At 50.9% G+C, this 25666-nt stretch overlaps 1 protein-coding gene across 1 annotated transcript in view; it reads right to left on the bottom strand.

Moving 5' to 3' along the window:
- The window catches only part of LOC107111878 (pyruvate carboxylase, mitochondrial-like), a gene marked incomplete at its 3' end in the record, with an annotated part of 231226 nt that overhangs the window by 197652 nt on the left and 7908 nt on the right, over positions 1 to 25666 (bottom strand). Inside the window, exons 3-6 of the mRNA XM_015412926.1 lie at positions 24335 to 24500; positions 23275 to 23420; positions 17526 to 17643; positions 16675 to 16826 (exon numbers count right to left, since the gene is read on the bottom strand). Coding sequence (XP_015268412.1) covers positions 16675 to 16826; positions 17526 to 17643; positions 23275 to 23420; positions 24335 to 24500 — 582 coding nt within the window. The remainder of the gene's footprint in view (positions 1 to 16674; positions 16827 to 17525; positions 17644 to 23274; positions 23421 to 24334; positions 24501 to 25666) is intronic.

Here is a 25666-nt window from a genome sequence, read left to right as displayed (position 1 = left end):
CTTTCATGATCTCATCAGAACAGGAAGAGTCCTCTTGGGTCAGACCAGCGGTCCCCATTTCCCACCGTAGGCAGACGCCCCTGGAAGGTGTATTTATTATTTTTGAATTTAATTTGTTTATACTTCCGCCTTTCTCCCCAGTGCGGCTTACATCCTCCTCTTCTCCTCTGTTTTATCCTGACAACAACCCCGTAAGGTAGGTTAAGCTGAGAGAGAGTATGATTGGCTCAAAGTCACCCAGTGAGCTTCCATGGCACAAGTGGGAATTTGAATCTGGATCTCCCAGATACTTGTCCAACACTCTTAACTGCTACACCACACTGGCTGCATGAACTCGATGAGGAGGGCATTGAGGCCTAAGCCCCTATCTCTTGTTCTTGCAGGTATTTAAAGGTGCACTGCTTTTGCAAACGGAGGTTCCTATTTAACCATCACGGCCAGGAGCTGTCGATGGCTTTATTCACCTCCACAAATTTGCCTCCCTCCCGTTAAAGCCATCTAAAGGCCAGGGAGGTACTGATACTGATGTTATCTGCTGCTAAGTCTCTTTTAGCCCAAAAATGGAATACATGCAGGGTCCCGGATGTCTCTCAGTGGTATGTAAAACTATGGGATGTAATAATGGCAGACAAAATTTCTACTCAACTGAAAGTAGCTCAAGGAATGTTAAAAGATAACAACTTTATTGAAAAGTGGTTTACTTTTTTTTCATATGTTACGTCACATAGCCATTTGAACTATTTGCTACCACAAAACTATGACAAAATAATGGTGTATTAATTTCTTATTGTTGTCGTGTATTCAAAAATGTAAAATCTAGCCTTGTTATTTGTTTGAAGGTTATGTGTTTGGTTTGTTATAATTGCATAAGAAAAAATAAAAATATTAAAAAAAAAAAAAGCCATCTAAAGGCCAGACTACCCTGACCTGGGTAGCCCAGGCTAACCCGATCTTGTCAGATCTCGGAAGCTAAGCAGGGTTCGCCCTGGTCAGTATTTGGATGGGAGACCTCCAAGGAAATCCAGGGCTGCTACTCAGAGGCAGGCCATGGGCAAACCACCTCCGTTTGTCTCTTGCCTCGAAAACCCTACGGGGGTCACCATAAGTCGGCTGCGACTTGGCGGCAAAAAGGTGGGAGGCAGACTAGATGTGACAGTGTCCTTGTGGCTGCCTCAGGGATGCTGCCACCATTTTAAGGTAATTTAAAAATGCCACAAGGGCCGGATCCTGATTAGGCCCACGGTGCGACAAGCTGAGGTACTCTTCCTCCCTCCACCAACTTATCAAGTGAGGAAGTGCCCGCACTCCCTGGCTGTTTCAACACTAGAAATGGCATTTGGGTGTGTGTGTGTGGAGAGAAGACCACTCCTTATGGGCCCAGTCAGGATCGATCCCTCATGGCATTTTTAAATCACCACAGAATGTCACTGACGTCCCCGAAGGCTGCCACAAGGACACTGTGGTGTCAAGTTTGGCTGTGAAGCACTCCCCACTCATTGTGGCAAGATAGCCCAAAACTGAGTCTTTTCTTTGGCCCATTGGTGCAGTGGCTAAGTACGCGGACTCTGATCTGGGAGAACCAGGTTTGATTCCCCACTCCTCCACTTGGAGCTGCTGGATGACCTCGGGCAAGCCATAGTTCTGTCAGAGCTGACCTTGAAAGGGCAGTTCTTGAAAGAGTTCTCTCAGCCCCACCTACCTCACAGGGTGTCTGTTGTGGGGAGGGGGAGGAAAAGGAGTTTGTAAGCCGCTCTGAGATGCCGAGTGAAGGACGGGGTATAAATCCAATCATCATCATCATCATCTCCTTCTCCTCCTCCTCCTCCTCCTCTTCTTCTTCTTTCCTAGTAGACTACTATTCATTTTCTTCGGATACCCCAGAGGTCCTACATCAGGAGAGAGGAGGAAAATGTTCTAGCAACCCACTGCATAATTTTATAAATCTCTGTCAGCTCTCTCCTCCATCCCTTTGGTATTGTTTCCGACAGTGAGGCAAAAAGTGACGAATGATGGGGTACCAAACAGGTATACTCAGAAGTCAGTCCCACTGAGTTCAAGGGACTTGGTGGTGGTGTAAAGTGCCATCAACTTGCAGCTGACTTACGAAGACCCTGTAGGGTTTTCAAGGCAAGAGATGTTCAGAGGTGGTTTGCCACTGCCTGCCTTTGCGTAACGACCCTGGACTTCCTTCTCTGGAGGTTTTTAAGCAGAGGCTAGACGGCCATCTGACAGCAATGCGGATTCTGTGAACTTAGGCAGATCGCGAGAAGGGAGGGCAGAAAGGGTTGCCTCAGTGCTTAGTTCTCGTGGCCCTTTCTTACACGCCCTGGGAAATGCTGATCACCACTTTGGGGTCAGGAAGCGATTTTTCTCCAGGCCAGTTTGGCCCCCAATGATCCTGGAGGTGATTTTTTTTTTCTTTTTGCCATCTTCTGGGCACAGAGCAGGGGTCACTGGGTGTGTGCGGGGGGGGGGAGGTATTTGTGAATTTCCTGCACTGTGTAGGGGGTTGGACTAGACGGCCCTGGAGGTCCCTTCCAACTCTGGGATTCTGGGATTCCTTGGTGGTCTCCAATCCAAATACTAACCGGGCCTTCGCTTCTGAGATCAGACAAGATCAGGCTAGCCTGGGCTATCCAAGTCAGGCCTCAGTGGGACTTACGCGCTTGTAAGTGTGCTAATAGGGATGCCAGCCTCCAGGTGGGACCTGGGGATCGTCTGGTATTACAGCTCAACTGCGGACTACAGAGACCAGTTCTCCTTTGGAAAATGGATGCTTTGGAGGGTGGACTCTAGGGCATTGCACCCCAGTGAGGTCCCTGTCCTGCGCCAGGCTCCATCCCCAAATCTCCAGGAACTTCCCAACCTGCATCTGGCAACCCTACTCCCCAATTCCGCACCAGTGGTCAGGGGGAACCTGGTAACCCTAGGTGCGGAGGAACAAAGCCCTAGAGGAAGAAGAGTTTAGATTCATACCCCGACCTTCACTACCCAAACCCAAAGGAGTTTCAGAGCGGTGTACAATCCCTTTCCTTTCCCCTCCCCACAACATACACCCTGTGAGGTAGGTGGGGCTGAGAGAGCTCTCCCTAGAACTGTCCTTGAGAGAACAGCTCTGAGAGAACTTGTGACTGACCCAAGGTTATGCCAGCAGCTGCATGTGGAGGAGTGGGGAATCAAACCCAGTCCTTGCAGATTAGAGTCCGCACTCCTAACCCCTGCTCCAAACTGGCTAGTGAACTCCTTGGCTGAACAGGGATCCAAAGCCAAGCACCTCCCTGGCCAACAGTCTCATGGCTTGATTTTCTGTGCTAATTCTGGCTCCTCTGTCCAATTGGCCCAGTTAGGCTTCAAAGTCTTCCTCCCCCCACCCAAAAAAATCCATCACTGTTCGAGGACCCCCATCACACTCAGCTGGATTATGCACCGCTTGACCCCCTGGAGTTTCAACAAGCAACTCCCTGCCCTTAAGCCCCTGCACCACTCAGTGCTGTCAGCTTATCCTGGCAATAACGGGCAGGAGTTTATTAATAGAGTCAAGGTCGAGAGTTTTTGCTCCAGGCTGGAGGGGGGGGTGGAGGGGGGTTGCCTGAGAGCCGGGCCTCCAGATCTGCTGCTGGCTCTTTGTGCCGGCCATTTAAGAAGATTCGACCAAGGATAATAGGGAGCGGGCGGGTGGGGGTGGCTCTGTCGGCTGGAGGGAGAGCGCAGCAAGCGTTTAAAGCCCGGGGAGGGAGGGAGCCGTGACTGTCTCCAGAGTTACCACTGCCCTCTGGCGACCAGCGCCCGGCACAGGCAAGGGTGTGTGTGTGTGTGGGGGGGACACCTGCAGGATTAGGGCACGCACGGCTGGTTGGTAATGAGAAAGAATGAGGAATCCGGGATCCACCTCTCCTGCGTGGACAAATAAGTGGGTTGTAGATCAAATCCAGCCTCAACACTCCCCAGAAGCTGAAATGACTAAACTGAGGCCATTGTACTTGGGTCACATTATGGGAAGACAGGAGTCACCGGAAAAGACAATAAGGCTAGGAAAAGTTGAGGGCAGCAGGAAAAGAGGAAGACCCAACATGAGATGGACGGACTCCATCAAGGAAGCCGCAGCCCTCGGTTTGCAGCACCTGAGTCAGGCTGATAACGACACAATGCCATTGGAGGTCATTCATTCTTAGAGCAGTCAGAAGTCAGAAGAGATTTGACAACACTTAACACTCTCTCTCTCTCTCTCTCTCTCTCTCTCTCTCTCTCTCTTGCATGTGTAAACCTAGATCTTGACATTCGGCTGTCATGCCAACTGAGCAGTTCATGAATGCAATCAAAGAGTCAATATCTGGGTCTTCTAACACTAAAAACTGCCTTACAGGACTGTTGTAAGAATTATGGCAAGACAAATGCAAAGTGAAGCATTTTCCTAAAAATGCAGCACAGTGCCCCATGAAATCCCTTCTACAAGCTGCCATTACTCCAGGGGAAAAGAAAAGTAAGAGAATGGATGCTGTCTTTCTGTTCCATTTCCCTAATAGAAACCACAAACACATGGAGCTTCTGTTAGCCACAGTAAGAGGCAGAAAAATAGGTGGAAAACCTTTATAATACTTCCATAATGGCCCCATTGGGGTTAACTGCACGGGTGCAATTTCTATCAAGGAAATGGCAGAGAAGAAAAGGGTTATATGATGTCTCCACTCCCCCCCTTACCCTGCGCCACGGCCAGGGTTGCCAGCTCTGGGTTGGGAAATACCTGGAGACAGGGCTATTTTGGGGCAGGAACGCACAGGAACGGAGTTCCGGCTGGCTCCCGAGTTGGCCACGCCCAGCAGGAACTCGTTAGCATAATAGGCCACACCCAACAGCAGAAACTCATTAGGATTGGCTACATTAGGGGTGTGTGGCCTAACATGCAAAGGAGTTCCTGCTACAAAAAAGGCCCTGGCTTTGGACAACAAACAAGGTAAACAGAATAAGAAGCAAAAGGTGGGTGTGGCTGGATGACCACATGTCTGGTAACATGGGGGTGCGGCCTAATGTGCTAATGAGTTGTGCTGTCAGGGGTGTGGCCCAATATGCTAATGAGTTCCTGCTGTTGGGTGTGGCCTATTATGCTAATGAGTTCCTGCTGGGCTTTTTCTACAAGAAGAGCCCTGCCTGGAAATTTTTTTGGGGTGGAGCCTGAGGAGGGCGGGGTTTGGGGAGAAACTTCAATGGGGTATAAGGCCACAGAGTCCACCTTCCAAAGCAGACATTTTCTCCAAGTGAACTGATCTCTGTCCCCCAGTGATCACTTGTAATCCCAGGAGATCTCCAGCCACCACCTGGTCCACATGCTCCCTTCCCTTGCGCCATGGCCCTGACCCACAGTCTTCTTTCCCATCACAATTCACAAGCACTGTTCCCTCTAAGCTGAGTTAGTGTGAGCTAGCTCACACTTTTCTAGCCTCCGGCTTACACATCTTTGTCTCCGCTCAGGAAGGATAGGCTCCAGAGCAAACTAATTTATGCAGCAGCCAAATCGCTCGCTTACAACTTTAATGCCGGTAGCTCACAAAGTAGAATTTTTGCTCACAAGACACCACCGCTTAGAGGGAGCATTGCTCACAAGCCCACTGTGAAAACAAAGACTTTCCCCTGCTCACACCACCGCTTAGAGGGAGTGTTGCTCACAAGCCCACCGTGAAAACAAAGACTTTCCCCTGCTCACTGTCCCATGATTGATAGTCAGAGGTATTCTACCTCTGCCCATGGAGGTTTCCTTTAGCCACGACGGCTGATAACTGTTGACTGGCCTATCCTCCGTGAGTTTTTTCTCATCCTCTTTTGAAAGACACCTCTGGTAGCATAGGATCCCATAATGGTAGTGCTGGTATTTGCAATCGTGTTGCTGTCAGGAGCGAAGGACGGCGAAATGGAAGGTTTGTTTCTGCGCGGCCTTGACATGTTCCTGACCGGCAGCGAGATGCGTGTTTCACGATTAATTCTCAGCCTTGTTTGTGCTGTGGGTATGTTGATGGCAGGGGAGGGAAAGGAGCGATTAGTACAGAGAGCCGAGCTTGAGGGAACGTATCAAGGGCCTGGGCGTGCGGGAGAAGGAAAGAAATCACGCTTCCTCTCAGTCTATCAGATTAGAAAGTGGCGAAGCCCTTTTATTGAGAGCACTTCACAGGAGCCAAAATGTTAGGGAAAGGTCAGTGGGAGAGAGAAATGGCAGTTAGAATCAATTAAGAAATGAACCTGTTCAGGCGGCCATGTGCTGAATCGTACTGTGGGTCCATCTCGCTTGGTGTCATCCGCTAAGACCAGTAGCAGCTATCGGTGGGTGTGCATCTCGGGCGCAAGATCTCTGACTGGATCACTTCAAAAAGGATGGGGACAGAATGCAGCAGGTGCAGAAGGAATCTACAAGGATGGAGACCCAGCCCTAGGAGGAAAGGCTGGGGGACTTGGGAATGTTTAGTCTGGAGAAGAGGAGGCAGGATTGCTCTCTTGAAGTATTTGAAGGGCTGTCACTTTGAGGAGGGCAGGGAGCTGTTCCTGTTGGCAGCAGAGGGCAGGACTCCCGATAATGGGTTTTAATTAAGAGTGGGAAGGTACCAGTTGGGTAGTAGGAAAAAACTTTTTTTACAGTAAGAGCAGTGGAATCAGCTGCCTAGGGAGGACAAACACTTGTCAGGGATGCTCTAGGCCGATCCTGCATTGAGCAGGGGGTTGGGCTAGATGGCCTGTAGGGCCCCTTCCAACTCTGTGATTCTGTGGTTCTCTGTTTTCTTTGTTTTCACAGTGAGCTTGTGAGTTTTCCAGAGGACCCTGCCCAGCACCTGTGGGAAACTGGATGCAGGACTAGATGAATCACCACTCTTCCCATATGCTTAGCACACGCAGACATACATCAGACTCTGTTCCTGTTCCACAGACATGTGACCTGATTTAAAGTGGCAAGACACACTCAGAAGCAGTGTTCCCTCTAAACTGAGTTACTGTCAGCTAGCTCACATTTTAGCCTCCGGCTCACACCTTTTTGTCTTCGCTCAGGAAGGATGGCTCCAGAGCAAACTAATTCATACCGGAGCCAAATCGCTCGCTCACAGCTGTAATACCAGTAGCTTAACAAAGTAGAATTTTTGCTCACAAGTCTCCACAGCTTAGAGGGAGCATTGCTCAGAAGAAGTAGGGTTCCTAGCTCCAGGTTGGAAAATACCTGGAGATTTTGGGGGCGGAGCCTGCAGAGGGCAGGGTCTGGGGATGGGAGGGACCTCAAGTGGAGTACAATGCCGTAGAGTCCAGGTTCCAAAGCGGCCATTTCCCCCAGGTGGACTGTCGCATGGAGATCAGTTGTAAACCCAGGAGATCTCCAGCCACCACCTGGAGGTTGGCAACCCTACTCAGAAGGTGTCACACCCGTTTCCCCCCCTGGCCCTGAATCCTGCATTCCAGCCTACCCAGGGCCCAAACCCATCCCCCAATAAACATTTCCCAATACCCATTTCATAAATATTTCAAAATTTGAGTTATCTAGAGAGCCAGCACAGCATAGTGGTTAATAGCATGACCCTAGAATCTGGTTCCAGTTCTCACTTATGCCATGGAAGCCGGCTGGGTAACTTTGGGCCAGTCACACACTCTCAGCCTAGCCTACCTCGCAGGATTATTCTGAGGATTAAGCAGAGAAGGGGAGAAGGATGTAAGTGATTTGGGTCCTCAATGGGGAGAAAGATGGGGTATAAATAACTAATAACTTTTTTGTTTTGTTTTGGAGTGTGTGTATTTGTGTGTGTGCGCTTGCATGCCTGGAAGTCGTGGTGACTTCTGGTGACCCCTAGTGGTGCTAGGACATTTCAGAGAGGTGGACTCTATGGCACCGTACCTCACTGAGCTCCCTGTCCTCCCCATACTTCATTCCCAAATCTCCAGGAGGGACCTGGCAACCCTACTGAACAAGGATTTGAACCCATGTCTCAATTACAGTCTGGCATTCTACTCATTATTGCACACTGGCTCCCAAACAGGCATGCAATATAACAGGAATCTGAAATTAGAAATTTAGAAATTAGAAATTTATAAATTAACTTCTACAGCTGAGCCACAAAATATCCTGCCTCTGCGTCCGGCCCTCCTTAGCTTCCTAGATCTGACGAGATTGGGCTTGCCTGCTGTACGACGCCGACTTCCCTCCCCCAAGTTGCTCCTCGTTGGGGCTCACACATGCCTTGCCCTATCACATCGCACCGCTGCAGGATCATCCGGATCTGGGACTTTATGTATATTTAAAAAATGTACATCCTGCTTTTTTGCTTTGTTTAAAGTGACTCATAGAATTATAAGAGTTGAAAGGGACCTCCAGGGTCATCTAGAGGAAGAAGAAGAGAAGGTGTCTCAGAGCGGCTTACAGTCTCCTTTCCCTCCCCCTCCCCACAATGGTGTTGGGTATTACAAGTTGAAGACACTCAGTGTATCTGGGGTTAAATGTTTGTTTGTGTTGCTCACAGGAAGTCACATGTTTTTCATGTAACCAATGTTGTTTTAGGAGTAGAAGCCCGGGAAATTTCTCCCTGATCTAGGAATTTGATTGGGACGAAAGTGTCAAAGTGTTTTAGCATTTTATGGCTCCTCTTCCCGTCTTTATTTGCTGTTCTGAAGAACAGGAAGAGAGAAACGCCATAACGCTCTTCTAGTTTTGTCTTTGTAGTGTAAGGATGTAAACGATTTAGCTCTGTTGTTATTTTCATCCCAGTTACCCTTCCCCATGCTAGAATTTATTAAAAACTTTATATTTTAATCATACATGGACTCTCAGTCTGAATTATTTTACTCAGGCTCTGCTGGGCTATATTATCTCTGCTAAATACCATTTTTTCAATATCTCACTAATAAAACCCAACAAATAGACACCCTGAGAGGTAGGTGGGGCTGAGAGAGCTCTTTCAAGGACTGCTCTCGAGAGAACAGCTCAGAGAGAACTTGTGACTGACCCAAGGTCACGCCGGCAGCTGCATATGGAGGAGTGGGGGATCAAACCTGGTTCTCCCAAATTAGAGTCCGTGCTCCTCACCACTACCCCAAACTGGCTCTAGTCCAACCCCCAAGCTGCAATTTAAAAAAAATCAAGCACAATACAAAAGAGGACCAAAGATTTGCACAGAGTAAATCTCATCCGTAAGCGTCCAAGGAGCAAAGTGTGGCACTGTCTAACACCACAATCAACTTCAGCATTCAAAACCGGAGAATCAACCCGAGAGTGTGGAAAGTCAGTAAGGTGGGTGGCCTTATGGACATCCTATGGTGTACGGGCTGCCGTAATAAATGGGCATATTCAAGTCAGGTAGGGCTGCATGTGATGGAAGGGAGGCATCACTCACAGCAACAGATGGAAGAATCCAAAGTTGCCGTGTGTGTGGGTTGGTCCTCTGGGTGCAAGCGTCCCAAGCTGGAAAAGGATTTCTAAGCAGCACCTTGAATCAACATATACATGAAGCCGCCTTAATACTGAACCAGATCCTTGGTCCACCGAGGTCAGTATTGTCTACTCAGACAAGCAGCTCTCTCACATCACTCACTGCCTGGTCTTTTCAACTGGATATTTATTTATTTATTTATTTATTTTGTTTATTGGGATTTTTACCCCGCCCTCCCCGCAAAGTGGCCTCAGGGCAGCTTACAAGGGGCAACGCCCATATAAAACAAGGTAAAAACAATAAAAACATTAATAACAATTCATCACAACAACAATACTCAGTTGAATGCAAGATGGTCCCCGGACGTATGCCATGATGGCAAACAGACAGTTCTCCAGAGGTGATGTTGACCTATAGCCGATCCCAAGCAAGTAAGTCCGGTGGTATCAGTCACGCAAAAATTGGGGCAGATCTTCCCGGGCCATCCTTAGCCCCGATGTTGTCTACATCATTGGTGGCGGTGGTAGTGGCGGCCCCTATGTGAAAGCCTGGCGGAAGAGCTCCATCTTACAGGCCCTGCAGAACTGCATAAGGCCCCGCAGGGCCCTGATCTCCTCCGGGAGCTTATTCCACCAGGTAGGGGCCGCCACCGAAAAGGACCTGGCCCTAGTCACGGCGAGCCTTGCCTCCCGGGGGCCTGGAACCACCAGGCGATGTTGTGCCCTGGACTGAAGTGCCCTTGGGGGTATATGTGGGGAAAGGCAGTCCCTCAGGTAAGTGGTGAGTGGTAAGATGATAGGGGATTGAACCTGGGACCTTCTGTATGCCGAGCAGAGGCTCTTCCACTGAGCCACAGCCCCTCCTCGGGGAAAAATGAAAACTGGGAAACAAATTGGAAATCTGACTGGAACGAACAAGCTGTTCAGAGACTGGGGGGGGAAAGAAGCCAGAGGGAGGTTTCGCAAAAATCTCAGCTACAGATGGGGACATGCAAATGGTAGCAGGGTAGGCGGGAAAAGTGGAGCAGTGTTGTGATCAGATGGCTGGACTAGGGCTAGGTTCAAACCCACACTGAGCCTTAAAGCTCACTGGGTGACCACAGAGCCATGCATGTGTGCTCTCTCTCTCTCTCCCTCCCTCGTCCTACCACAGTTCACAGGGTTCTTGTTAGAAGGGAGTACCAAGATCTTCAAGAAGGAATTAGATAAGCAAGTGATGCTCCATCGGGGGCTATTAGCCACAAGGTATAGATAGGAACTCTCGGGCTGGGGCAAGTGATGCTCTGTATTCTTGGTGCTTGGGGAGGGGGGCAACAGTGGGAGGGCTTCTAGTGTCCTGGCCCCACTGGTGGACCTCCTGATGGCACCTGGTATTTCTGGCCACTGTGTGACACAGAGTGTTGGACTGGATGGGCCATTGGCCTGATCCAGCATTGGCTTCTCTTGTGTTCTTATGTTCATCATCCCAAGCTCCTTGGAGGAAGGGCAGGATACACACCAAAGAGATCCCCATCCCCATCCCTGCTGTGCGGACAGACACCAACCCCCCCCCCCTGGTGTCCATTCCTTGAAGGTGACCCGGGCTGCTATTAGGGACAAGGCTTTTGCAGCCATCCTGGTATCCTGCTCCCCTCTTCCCCAAAATAAACTATATTCAATATGCGCCCGCACCACTCCCTTTCAGGCACCAATTAAAAATTTCTGCTTTGACGAAGCCTTCGGCAGCAACGGGCCAGCTTCCTTCGTTTTTGCTTATTTCGGGTCTGCTAGACTGGCCGTGCTGTCCTGTTCCTCCTTGATTCTGCTCGTTGTGTCGCACTTCCCCTGTTTTGCAATTATTTGTTGACGAGTACGCTGGGAGACCTAAGTTAGGCGGAAAGGTGGGACGGAAAATGTTCTGGGCGAATAAATACGAATTTTCGAGGGAGCCACCGAAACCGCCAGAGGATGCAGGACCAGGCTGGGGACAAGGACGGGCAGAGTGGGCTGCTCGCCTCCATTCCCTAAACTGACAGCTTCCCAGCCAGCTGCAGCAGTGGTGGGGGGGGAGCAGCACGGAGGAGGCACGCTTGGCCTTCGCTGGGGAAACAGCCCCCCTGGGGCCGGGGCCTTCGCTTTGATGGAGAGCTCAGCAGCTCCCACTGCTCGCAGGCATCCTTCCACTCCACTCTGGGAGATGTTTCTAAATCTCTCCTGCCGACACTCGGTGACACTCGGAAGCCACTGGGCTCCGTAGGCAGGAGGCCGTTTCTAATCTGTCCAGTCATCTTTATTCTCTCCTCCACTTTTCCCCTGTGTGAATTGCAATGAAATTGTAAGATGCACACCCCTCCCCGTCCAAATCACTGCTGTGCGGCAGGTTCACCTACCCTGCCGATCAGCAAAAAAAAACCCACGACAACTGAGAAGTCCCCCGCCCTGGAGGAGGGGAGCATCTCCCAGCAGAATCAGGGATGCTCACACACATGAGGCTTCCTTGTACTGAATCAGACCCTTGGTCCATCAAGAGAGAGAGAGAGATTGGCTTTATACCCTGCCCTTTACTACCCGAAGGAGTCTCAGAGCAGCTTACAATCTCCTTTCCCTTCCCCTCCCCACAACAGCCACCCTGAGAGGTAGGTGGGGCTGAGAGAGCTCTTTTGAGGACTGCTCTTGAGAGAACAGCTCTGAGAGAACTTGTGACTGACCCAAGGTCACTCCAGCAGGTGCATGGAGGGGTGGGGAATCAAACCTGGTTCTCCCAGATTAGAGTCCACACTCCTAACTACTACACCAAACTGGCTCTCAAGGTCAGTGTTGTCTACTCTGACTGGCAGCCGCTCTCCAGGGTCTCAGGCAGAGGTCTTACACATCACCTACTGCCTGGCCTTTTTAACTGGAGATGCTGGGGATTGAACCTGGGACCTTATTCATGCCAAATAGGGGCTCTACCACTGAGCCACTGCCTGCTCCTTTTAGCACATATTATATTGTGTTGTATATTGCATTGTTGCTTGCTATACTGTAGCATGCTCCCGCCAATTCATATCTGCTCCGCTGCAATAACGCCACAATGCTGCAGAGCCTACCCTTCTTCTCAATTGAAAACTGACTGCATGTTGCCGTAGTCTACTCTAGTCAATACTTGGGGTTAGTCAAAGTCTCACATGAGGCCGCCCAAGAGCAATGTTTAAATACCCTAAGAGCCCCAGCTTGCATTAAGGCAAATTTCTAGTCCTCGTAGCCGGGTGCACAAGCTTCAAAATGTGTGAGCTCTGCAAGAATGACAGGAGAGAGAATGGTCCATATTTCTAGGTGGAGGAGAGAACTGGATACCTGGAATCTAGCACCCTACCATTCTAATTTTTTTTTTACAAAGGGATGTTTCTGGTTCTTACGGCAGCAGGCATAAACCTCAAACGGATTCAGTTGCTGGAAGGGAACAACAGGTTCTTAAGGTAGGAAGACAAGGAACCAGAATCCACAGGCTCTTTTCTCAGCTGTAGGGAGACGGAACTAAGGTGGAAGCGATTTTGGGAAGGCAGATGTCTTGGTCTGCAGTAGAAGACCCAGATTCAAGTCCAAAAGCACCTTAGGGACTAACAACCTTTTGACAGTTAAAAGGTCCTGTAGTCAAATCCCTTTGTATCTGACGAAGGGAGCTTTGTCTCTCAAAAGCTTACTCCCTGAAAATCCTGTTGGTCTCTAAAATGCTACTGGACTCAGATCCAGTGGTTGAAGTAGGTATTTCTGGTTCCTTTCTCTGGTCTCACTGAAAGCAGAGTTTCTCGTCAGTGTGCGTTAAGCGCAATTCCCTCCGACTCATGGTGACCCTATTAATTAATGTCCTCCAAAACATCATTTAGAGCCTTGCTCAGGTCTTGGAAATGAAGGGCCCTGGCTTCGTTCATCGATTCCATCCATCTCACATTGGGTCTTCCTCCTTTCGGGTTGCCTTCAGCTTTTCCTAGCATTGTTGTCTTTTCTGATGACTCTTGTCTTCTGAAGAGTTTCTGAGAACTGCTGATTTGTCATCTCAGAGCCTGAATGTTGACATATGTCTGCACGCCAGGAGCTCAGCCTTCAGAGTTCAAATCTCAGCCCTTCCTTCATGTGGCATCAGGGGCAAGGTGGTATTTTACCAGTTCCCCCAGAAAACATTATGGCTTGCACAATTGTATTCATCGACAAGGAGAGCCAGTTTGGTGTAGTGGTTAGTAGCACACTAATCTGGAAGAACCAGGTTTGAATCCCCCAGTCCTCCACATGCAGCAGCTGGTGTGACCTTGGGTCAGTCACAAGTTCTGTCAGAGCTGTTCTCTCAAGAGCAGTCCTTAAAAGAGCTCTCTCAGCCCCACCTACCTTTCAGGGTGTCTGTTGTGGGGAGAGGAAGGGAAGGGAAAGGAGACTGTCAGCTGCTCTGAGACTCCTTCAGGTACTGAAGGGCAGGGTATACATCAATGCTCCCTCTAAGCTGTGGGATCTTGTGAGCAAAAATTCTACTTTGTGAGCTGCCGGCATTAAAGTTGTGAGCGAGCGATTTGGCTGCTGCATAAATTAGTCTGCTCTGGAGCCCATCCTTCCTGAACGAAGACAAAAAAACGTATGAGCTGGAGGATTAAAAAAAACTGTGAACCAGCTCACACTAACTCAGCTTAGAGAGAACACTGGTATAAATCTAATCTCTTCTTCTTCTTCAAGTGTGCAGCCCTGTCTTTTTCACAGCCATCCAGAGGGGCAACAATCTAACACAGATGCATGCCATGCTCTCCTTTTACTATCCCCCCCCTTCAACAAAAAAGAAAAGAAAGAAAAGGCCAGAGAGCCTAAAGGACCAAGCAACCCACCTCCCCCAGGCCCTCTGTCGCCTTGTCCCCCCATATGCATTCTTCCGGAAGCAGCTGCCACAGTCTCAAGCCGCGGGCCCTGCAATTAATACAGGCGGCTCTGGATTGCAGTGGAGTCTGAATCCAGAGCAGCGGGTCTCCGCCAGCAGCCCCTCCCTTCCAATAAGAGCTGGCCAGCAGCACGATGGTTTAACTGTGAGGCCCTGCCCAGTGCCAAGGTGGCGTGCGGCCATCAAACCACTCTGCCATTGTTTGTAAAAGCCACCGCTGGCAGCAGAGGGTTGGACGGAACGAGGGAGGGAGGGAGGGAGAGAGCACGAGCACTCGGGGGAAACAGGATCCAAAGCCCCCTCCACTCCCGCCACACACCAATCTACCCCCCTCGCAAGGCGTCTAACTGTGTGAAGCTGCCTTCTATTGATTCTGGCCATCGATCCGTGCTGCCTTCTCTGACTGGCAGCCACTCCCCGAGGACTCAGGCAGGGGTCCCTTCCCCCCACCTTCACCGCTCCCTGGGCTCTCTGAATTAGGCCCGGGACTCTGGATCTTCCGCACGCAAAGCAAACGGCTGACCACAGACCTTCTCCCAACGACAGGCCCGTAGCATAAGGCAGCTTCATACATTTGGTGCGGTTCTGTCTACTCTGACGTCAGCTCTTTAAGGTATTAGGCAGAGAGAGGCGATTCATAGACCCGATACCTGGAATTCTTATTCACTGGAGGTGCCTGGGATGGAACCTGCGGGCTATTCACAGGCAAAGCAGGCACCTCACCGCAGAGGCACGGAAAATTGTATGAAGCTCCTTTACAGCTTGGGTCAAAACATTAGTCGATCCAACACAGCTCGGCTTCTTCTGAGCGGCAGAGGTTGCACAGAGCTTCAGGCAAAGGGCTTTCGGAGCCCTGATCCTATTAACTGGAAATGCTGGGGATTGAACCTTGGACAAGTGTGGACAAGAATGCAAAAATAACCTTGCCGGATCAGATCAGTCCAAGCAGTCCATCACCCCATTTCCCAGCAGTGCTAAAAATATGCTTTTGGTACATCCACCAGCAACCCTACCCTGTTATCTGTTGGTCGGCAGCTAGTGTTCAAAGGTAGAATGCCTCTGGATTTGGACGTTCCACTTAGCTAACAAATGCTGATACACTTCCTTTTCTCTCTGTCTAGTCCCTTTTAAAGCTGGGGTGGAGAGGACTGTCTCCTCCCTCTCCTTTAGTCAGTGATTTATTACGCGAAGAAATGCTAGATTTTCTCCGTTCTGATTCTACCGCTTACTGTATTTTATTCGAAGAGTCCAAATTCTAATATATTTTTCCTATCCCCACTCACTCTCTCCAAACCCATTTGTAAATTTTAAACCTTCGATCAAGCCTCCCCAAAAGACAAAGACACCATCTTCCCAGGGCTTGAATCCATGTTTGAAATGCAAGAGACCAGACCCTCCACTTCCACTGGAGATGGACCCATAGCTACCGCTTTCAGAAAACCAAAGGGAGGCCAAATTGCCTAGGGATCAGGTGACGGGAAGAAGAAGAACTGGTTTCTATAACCCGTTTTCTCTACCTTAAGGAGTCTCAAAGGGGCTTACAATTGCCTTCCCTTCCTCTCCCCACAACAGGCACCTTGTGAGGTAAGTGGAGCTGAGAGCGTTCTGAGAGATCGGTGACTGGCCCAAGGTCACCCAGCAGGCTTCATGTGGAGGAGGAGTGGGGAATCACACCTGGTTCTCCAGATTAGAGTCCCACATTCTTAACCACTACACTACACTGGCTCTCATGGGGATCTCATGGAGGCCCTTTCCCCCATAAGACTCCCCCTCCATAATTTAAATCTTGACTGGGGGAATATCTCGTTTCCCGGTGCAGCAGCACATCACATTCCAAGACCCTGACCCTGCATGATCGGTGGTGGCGTCAGAAGACATGGAGGATGGTGCCTGAACCTCAAGGGAAGGATTCCACTAGAACACTGAGGTTCCTTCGTCTTTTGTCTTCAAAAAAAGAGTTGAATCCCCACCCTCTTCCTTCATTTGAGAGAATCTACTCCCTCCGCCAGCGCCCAGCCAAATCCAGGAGAAACAGGAGGCCTTCCATCCCCACCCGCCTGCACACCTCCAGAAGAGGGTGGAGAGCCCTTAGCCCAAAGGAGTTCCCCTCCAGAGAGGCAGGACTGGGACACACACCTCCTGGCCACCCACTGCAGAGCAAGGCCAGAGCTTCCTGCTAGGGAGGGATTCTGTGCCTGGCCCTCACTAGGAGCTAGCCATGGTCCTGACAACTGCTAAGCCTTGAAGACGACGGCCTGAAGGAGGACGGGGGGGGGGCTTATCTTGATAAGGCTTCCAGGAGGCTCCTGCTAGTCCACAGTGCCCCACAGCGCTCCAGCCCCACCACCACCACCACCACCACCCCTCCAGACACAAATAGCTCCCCAAGACTGCCACGATCTCCCTCCCTCACCTGCTTGGCCAGCTTGACGGCGTCGTTGGTAAGCTTGGAACGCAGCTGGGAGTCCAGGTGGGCGGCAGGCGCTATCTCCACCACCTTCTGGTGCCGCCTCTGGATGGAGCAATCCCTCTCGTACAGGTGGACCACGTTCCCGTACGCGTCACCTGCCGAGAAGCGAGAGATGAAGTTTTGCAAGCCCTCCCCTGGGGGGGGGGGCAGGCCACACCTGTGTTCCCCCATGGAGCCCCCAGCACATCCCCAGGCAGAGTCGAGGGAAACTTTGCAAGAATAACCAAGCTTTTCCTACAAGTGCTTTCAAGCCTTCCTTCCTTTGGATTGCTTTATACTGCTGGGAGTTCTCCAGGCACGGAATAAATTACCTGTTTTTACACAGCATTCATTGCGTGGGGTTATTTTCCATTCTTCGTGCGATATCAAACACAAGTTCTCTCTCTCTCTCTCTCTCTCTCTCTCTCTCTCTCTCTCTCTCTCTTGCACACAAGCACTTATTTTCCTGGTTTCATTGTGTTTGTAAGATATTTGCACTTGCCTTGAACGCCAGGAATGAGAGAGGTTACATACCAAAATAAATACGGAGAGCTGAAGCAGCGGTGGGCCAAACTGATGGCAATTTTCCCCCAACAAAAGGTTCTGAGGAATAGGTTTGCTGCAAGCTGAATTCCGCCTGGGGCTAACAAAAGCAAGGATGGGGGAAAGCTGGCCACGTGCTCACTGCTGCCCCGTGAATTGGCCCTTCGGCCCAGCGGTCAGCAGGGACCCCGCTTTGTCCAGCCAGCCTCCCATCCGTGTATTTTGTTTTGCCCTGGTAATAACATACTCACGCACACACACTCCACACCTACCCAGAATCTGGACCTCGATGTGTCTCGGCTTCTCAATGAACTTCTCCACAAAGAGAGCTCCATTCCCAAAAGCGGAAAGGGCCTCGGAGTACGCCCGGGTGTAGTTCTCCTCCAGCTCCTAAAGGGGGAAGACACATGCATGTGAACACAGGAAACTGCCTCCTACAGAACTGGATCATTGGCCCGCTGAGGTTAATGCTGGGGTCTCAGGCAGAGGTCTTTCATACCACCTGCTGCTTGATCCTTTTACCTAGAGATACCGGGAACTGAATCTAGGATTTCCTGTAAGTCAAGAAGGTGTTCTACCACTGAGCCACAGCCCCTCCCCAATTGCTGTGTTAGCTATAATCAAGAATAACTCCCCAGAGACAAAAAATACCAGTCATTAATGCATGAAACTACCATCTAATTGAAATAAGGGATCATGACGATCACATGTAAATGAACATGGATATTCTAAAGCGTTACAAAGATCCCACGAGAACTTACAAGTATGTTTAACACAACGTGAACTATAAAGCGGACAAAGACAATGTAGCTGAATAGGATACTATCTAACAATCAAGAGTAGGAGAGACGCAATGAAAGTGACAAAGAAGCCACCTCGGTCTATTATTCTCTTCCCTGAATCCTGAGAAGGGACAACGAAAGCATCAGAAACGCCACTACGGTTTTGTTTATCTCCTCATTCTCAACAGCGATGCGGCCGATATGAGCCATTTTGGAACAAAACCTTTGTCAAGAGGGATAGGTGTCTTCTTCCAAAAACAGTAAAATTTGGAGGTGCAATGACCAAGGTGTGCAATGACCATAATAGCAGCAGAGAATCACAATGTAATGCCTTGTCTGAATCACAATGGAATGCAAGGCAAACGGCTCGATGCCCGGTGTCTCTTAAGCAACTCTCCAACTTTCCCCCTTGCTTTCCCATCTCCTCCTCCTCCAAGCTTGAGCGCAGGCCCCCATCTCAGGTGCGAAGCTGTGGCTCACGGGTAGATCATCCGCTTGGCATGCAGAAGGTCCCCTGTTCAATCCCCAGCGTCGCTGGTTCAAGGGGTCAGGTGGTGTGTGATGTGACCGACCTCTGCCTGGGACCCTGGAGAGCTACTGCCAGTGTGCGTAAGGGCCGTTGCTCGGCCGTAGAGCACCTGCTTGGCATGAAGAAGGTTCAAGCCCTGGTATCCCCCTTTAAAAGATCTCAGGCAGCAGAGAAAGGGGAGACTCTGAAAAGGCTCCCCTTGGTCAGAGACAACAAGGCCGAGCTTGAGGGACAGGGCATCTGCACCTCTTGGCTATCTTCTGTACACCACTTTAGTGGAGTGGTTAGAAGCACGGGCTGTAATCCGGGAGAACCGGGTTTGATTCCCCACTTCTCCGCAGGCAGCTGCTGGTGTGGCCTTGGGTCAGTCACAAGTTCTCTCGGAGCTGTTCTCTCAAGGGCAGCTCTCTCAGAGCTCTCTCGGCACCACCTACCTCACAGGGTGTCTGTTGTGTGGAGGGGGAGGGAAAGGAGACTGTAAAATGCTCTGAGACTCTGAGAGAAGGGTGGGGTATAAACCCAATCTCTCTTTTACTCTCTTCTGGGATTGGCTGCTCAGACAAATCAGCCATCCGCGCTCTTCACCGCTTCCTCCACGGCTCCCCTTTGATTCAGCCCCCCCCCCAGCACGAATTCCGTCTCTGCCTCTCAAGGGCGCATGATGGTGGCGTAATCCTTGCCCCCTCCCTACACCCACCCAAGAGCTTTGCTGACAGCTCTGCCGAAAGGTGACTTCGTTTCCCTGTTATTGCAAGATCTGTGTCGGCTTCTGATGGTTTCAAAGAGACATAACCTGTAGCGCTCTAAATGGTCTGCGCCCTGCATAGCTGAAGGACCGTCTGCTCCCATAGAAACCGAGCCACTTGTTTAAATCCTCGCCCAGGCCCTTCTCTGGGTCCTCCCCTGCCAAAGATGAGGGGAAGCAGGCAATAGAAGAGGGGTCTGGCTGGATTAGACCATCCGGGGCTGGTTCCAGGTTCTAAGGGGCCCCGTCTGCCCACCCTCAGGCCTCCCCCATACCTTTCCTGTGTGCCCCCCCATCCTTCTCCCATTCCTAAGCCCTCCCACTACCCGTCCTCGGTCGCCTGCACCACCTGCACACCCTTATGCCAACAGCACCGGACGCTGTGTGCATCTGGGAGTGCTGCTGCTGTGGCCTCCTGCAGCACCATCGCTGTGCTTCACATGCCTTTCCCCAGTGACGCTGGGCAGTGGTTAGCAGGGGTGGCAAAGCACTTCGGGCAAGCAGGTGGGGAAAGGCATGCAGACAGGTGGCAGGGGAGGGGCGTGGGTGGGGCTCAGCAGCCGTGGGCCCCGCCAGGAGCCCTGGGCACAGATAGCTGCCCCACTGCAGGGTTTGCTGATGCCAGCCCTGAGACCATTGGTCGAACTAGTCCAGCACGGTGTAATGAAGAAGGAGAGATTGGATTCATACTCTGCCCTTCACTACCTGAAGGAGTCTCAGAGTGGTTTATAATCTCCTTTCCCTTCCCCTCCCTACAACAGACACCTTGTGAGGTAGGTGGGGCTGAGAGAGCTCTTTTGGAGACTGCTCTTGAGAGAACAGCTCTGAAACAGCTCTGTGATCTGACCCAAGGTCACAAGCTGCATGTGGAGGGTTGGGGGAATCAAACATGGTCCTCCCAGATTAGAGTCCACGCTCTTAACCACTACACCAAACTGGCTCTCGTAATGGTTACAAGTGGCGGATTCTAACCTGGAGAGCCGGGTTTGATTCCCCCAACCCTCCTGCACATGAAGCCTGCTGGGTGACCTTGGGCCAGTCACCAATCTCTCAGAACTCTCTCAGCCTCATTCACCTCACAAGGTGCCTGTCGCGGGGAGAGGAAGGGAAGGCGGTCACCAGCCCCTTTGACACGCCTTAAGGTAGAGTATAGAGAGTGGGGTATAAAAACCAAGTCTTCTTCATTCTGTTTCACAAAGCAGCAAACCAGCTGCCCTGGAGGCGATAAGGCCTTCCCTTCCTGGCACTGGTATTCAGGGGTTTGTTGCCTCTGCACATGGAGGCTAGGATAGCTTTACTCACCATTGATGGACATCTCCTCCGTGAATCTGTCTAAATCCCTTTGAAAGCCAGGGGCCAACAATACATCCACAATGGGTGAAGGATTATTTCCTTTGGCCCATCTTGAATCTCTTTCCCACCAGGTTCATCGAGTGCCCATGAGTTCTAGTATCATGGGAGAGGAAGAAAAAGCCCTGTCTTTTTTTGTTCAGACGTGGGATGGGTTGCCCTGACAGGATAGGCCAGCCTGGCCCAATCTCCTCATTTCTCAGAAGCTCAGCCTGGTCAGTCCTGGTGAGTACTCAGGTGGGAGACCCCGCAGGAAGCCCAGGGCTCCTATGCAGAGGCAGGCAATGGAAAACTACCTCTGAATGTCTCTTGCCTTAAAGACTCTAGGGGACTGCCATACGTCGACTGTGACTTGACAGCAAAAAATAAATAAAAAGGATGTGGTCGGTTTTTTTTTTTAAAGAAACCACATCTTTGGAATTCTCTCCCTCCTCCAAGAGGTCAGACTAGCTATTGGGTGCCAGGCCATGACCTTTTCAGTTCAGCTGACTTTTGGGTAGTTCTGGACGACTGTCATGTTACCCGCCAGCTGAGATGCAGCCAATCATTCTTGTGTTTCTTCTCTAATTCTGGCCTTTTAAGCTGGCAGATGTTAACATTATTCTTTCACATAATATGAGCTCCTTTGAACGGTAATTCCTGAGAAAGCAGGATAGAACTGTTCGGAAACAACAAGGATGGGTTTAAAGGGCTTGAAGCACTTAAAACTGTCTCCAAGGGTAGGACCCACATGTGGAATTCGCTGCCAGAGGATGTAGTGATGGCCACAGGAATAGACAGCTTTAAAAGGGGACTGGATAGATTCATGGAGGATAAGTCTATCAATGGCAACTAGCCACTGGTGACTGAGGGGAACCTCCATATACTGAGGCAGTCAACCTCTAAATCCCAGTCCCAGGAGGCAACGTCAGGGGAAGGTCTCAGCCTCTATGTCCTCCAGAGAAACTGATTGAGGCCCCTGTGTGAGACAGGATGCTGGACTAGATGGACCCTCACTGGTCTGACCCAGCAGGGCTCTTCTTGTGTTCTTATGAAGGGAAGGCCTCGGCCTCTCTACCCTGTTGTTGGCCCTCCAGAGGAACTGATTGAGGCCACTGTGTGAGACAGGATGCTGGACTAGATGGACCCTCACTGGTCTGACCCAGCAGGGCTCTTCTTACGTTCTTATGACCAAGAAGTAACATTCACAAAAACAACAGGGCAGCAGACTGAGAACCACTGATACAGATTTCCACTCCCAAAAGCCAGGGGGACAGGCCCGTAGCTAACATGGGGCCCACGGGGCCCAGCCCCCTAGCAGTTTTTACAAGCTCCCTTCCTGAGCCTCGGCTCCCCTACCCCAACTCCCCCTGATTGCCTGTCAGCCTGTTGGCAAGGGAGGACAAGGGCAGTGATTTCAGAGGCTGCCCCTGGTGCTGTGCACTGGGGCTCCTTGGGGAGGGAGGGAACTGGACCCAGATGCTCCACGGGGAAGGCCTGCCCTTGCGGGAGGGGAGGGGGGAGAGGGAGGGAAGCTGCAGGCCACTGCAGCTCTTGCCCTGGAGCCTTTGATTGGATTAGCAGGCGGGCCCCTCCAGGCCCCCTCCCTAAAAAGTCCTTAGCTACGGGGCTGCAGGGGGAAGATCTAATATCACACAGGACCAAAGCAAAAAGGAAAGAGATAAGTTCGTAGTCTATTGAAATGTTTTTTGTACGTAGCACCTCCCTTCTGCTACACTGTCCTCTACCCTCGTTTCCCACTTCCTGTATTGTGGCATGCCACGCCTTAGACCAGGGGTCCCCCATGTGGTGCCCGTGGGCACCATGGCACCGGCAGACACCTTTCCAGGTGCCCACCAAGTGTTTTTAGAAAGCCAGCTGGGCCCAGTGGGGCTTCTGTCCAGCAAGGGTTCTGACTGGCCACTGGAGATTTGATTGGCCATGCAGATTTTTGAAAACTTTTTTTGGGCGGCAGCTGCCCCTGCACGACAGTGCTGTGTGACTCAGGGAAGCTACAGCGGCCATTCTGTGGCCCACCGCCCTGTGTCAGAATTCCAAAGGTGCCTGCAGGCTCAAAAAGGTTGGAGACCCCTGCCTTGGTTTTGTTTTGTTTTTGTTTGCATTGTCCTCCAGTTCTCTAAGCCTAGCCCTACCACAGAGTTGGAGCTGCGGTGGCTCAAGTGGTTAAGATGCTGAACTGCAGGCTGTGGAAGGTCAGTAGTTCAGCAGTTCGAGACCTGAGTGTGCCGCATGATGGAGTGAGCTCCTGTCTCTAGTTCCAGCTCCTGCCAAACTAGCAGTTCGAAAGCAAGAAATTGCAAGTAGATAAATAGGGACCACTTCGGTGGGAAGGTAACAGCGTTCCGTGCGCCTTGGTGTTTAGTCATGCCGGCCACATGACCACGGAAACGTCTTCAGACAGTGCTGGCTCTTCGGCTTTGAAACGGAGATGAGCACCGCAACCCTAGAGTCGGACTCGACTGGCTTTCGAGCAAGGGAACCTTTACCTTTTTACCACAGAGTTAATTGGAGGTCTCTGATGTCCAGTTGCTTTGTACTGCGCAATCTGCCTCGAGTCTTGGTGAGACAGGCGGTCTACAAAGGAAGGAAGTCCATAAACGAAGGCCCAGCCATACCTCATAGCTACGCACAACTCGCATCCCCCGCCCTCCTCCGCCGTAGGCCGCTTTGAAGATGATGGGAAATCCGTAAGTGTTGGAGAATTCCTGCGCCTCGTTGAGAGAGGAAATCGGGGCTTCTGTCCCGGGAACTACAGGCACTCCTGGAGAGGGAAGAAACAAATCTGTGATGCTCCCTATTCGGCTGCTCCCCCATGCTGGGAACCTGCTTTCCCCCTCGCCCTTATTTCTTCAGCACCGCAGGTTGCCGCTTTGGGTCACGGTCATCCCAAATTTATGCAGTGCCTATCAAGCAAGCGTATGTCGTTATCCAAGCGTATGCCAAAGGTGGCAGTCTGGAGTCAGGCAGGCCAGGAGGTGTCCAGTCGCTTTCTGAATAGTGCAACAAACTATTCTGACCAAGGAGCCAAGCCAGAACCCACAGTTATGTACAGCCAGACGAGACCCTATTCTCAGGTCACCTGCCTGCTGGAATAAAAGCTGCAATACACTCTTTGGCCATCTTAAATGGTGGCGCTGTAGAGAAACCAACAGTTCCCTCGGCTTGCAAATTGCCCTGGTTCAGAAAATAGACAGGGACTCTGATCTTAGACAGAGACTCTGATCTGAGATGCCCCCCAGCATCCGATGCTAAGACGAAACACACTTTTTGAAAGCAAAGAAGCAGATAATTCTGTATTACAACAAAAGACACTTCCAAGTATATTCAGAACAGCTCCCATCCAGCACTAAGCAAATACAGTCTATCCCTGTACATTTAGGATGAAAAAACCAGGGCTCTCTCGAGGCCCAGTTTCCTGCCTCTGTCTTTTAAAAACTAGCTCAGCACCAGGTGATGACTATGGTCGCCAAGGCCTCTGGGAAAACCTCTCCTGTCGGGCCCACCATGTTGCAAGCAGAGAAAAGGGGCAATCTTAGCTCCTGAACTGCCGGGTGACCCTCCCCAGTCAAGTTGGCTCCTCCCCCACACAAATCTTGCCTCGTTATTGGCCAAGGCACCCTGCCCCAGCTACCAATCAGGCACAGCCCCCCTGCCCCCTGGCAACACAACCCCTACCTGCACTGATGGCGATGGCACGAGCTTCCACCTTGTCCCCCATTTTGCGCACCACCTCAGGGCTGGGCCCGATGAATCGCACACCAGCCTCAATGCAGGCCTGGGCAAAATCCGAGCGTTCGGAGAGGAAGCCGTAGCCAGGGTGGACAGCATCCACTTCGTTCTCCTGGAGAAAGCAGAGAATTGTACATCAGGGAAGGAAACAAAGGGGGAAACTTGGGAGAGCCACACAAAGCTCTGTCGGTTCTTGACAATTTGGATGTCTACATCCCACTTCCCAGAATCCTTTTCAGCTCTGGACAAGGGCAACAATTAGTCACATCTCTAACAGGGGACATTACCAAGGTTTCTAAAATTATGGTGAGGAGAGTGAGGGTATTGCTACCTTTGTCCTTCTATAATACTAGAATTCAGGGGCATCCAGTAAAGCTGGCGTGAGGTAGACACAGACTAAAAAAAAGACCCTTTTCACCTAAGGTCACGGAACTCACTGTCACAGGACATGGCGCTGTCCTCAACCTTAGCTGGCTTTAAAAGCGGATTAGGGAAATTCACAGAGGAGGAAAGGTCCATCAGTGGCCTGTTAGTGATGATGGATAAATGGGCTCTCCACGTGCAGAGGCAGTACAGGTCTGAATACCAAAACCATCTACACAGGGACAATGAGAAGGGTAGGGTGTCTGCCTTCCTGTCCTGGTTGTGGACTTTCCAGAGGTAGAAGAACATAACAGCAGAACACCCGTGCAGGATCAGACGCGTGCTCTAGCTAGTCCCGCATCCTGTTTCCCACAGTAAAAGGTAAAGGTAAAGGTTCCCTTGCTCGAAAGCCAGTCAAATCCGACTCTAGGGTTGCAGTGCTCATCTCCGTTTCAAAGCCGAAGAGCCAGCGCTGTCCGAAGACGTTTCCGTGGTCATGTGGCCGGCATGACTAAACACCAAGGCGCACGGAACGCTGTTACCTTCCCACCGAAGTGGTCCCTATTTATCTACTTGCAATTTCTTGCTTACATACGGAGGGTCGACAACATGGTAGACTTGACCCGGATGGCCCAGGCAAGCCCGATCTCATCAGATCTTGGAAGCTAAGCAGGATGAGCCTTGGTTAGTACTTGAATGGGAGACCACCAAGGAAGTCCCAGGATTGCTATGCAGAGGTGGGAAATGGCAAATCGCTTCTGAACATCTCTCCCTACAGAGTCACTGTAAGTCAGCTGCAACTTGACAGCGCATTCCACCAACAACAGGACACAGAGGCCAAGGTCTCCCCCTGAGGTCCCCTCGCTGCCTGTGAATAAGTCTCAGGCAGGTCACGTTGTAAGCAGGACTGACTTA

This window comes from Gekko japonicus, unplaced genomic scaffold, assembly GCF_001447785.1.
Source record: "Gekko japonicus isolate JY-2015 unplaced genomic scaffold, Gekko_japonicus_V1.1 scaffold1633, whole genome shotgun sequence".
Classification (NCBI taxonomy): domain Eukaryota; kingdom Metazoa; phylum Chordata; class Lepidosauria; order Squamata; family Gekkonidae; genus Gekko; species Gekko japonicus.
Note: the sequence above shows the minus strand (reverse complement) of the source record. Positions and strands in the feature narration are given on the sequence as shown.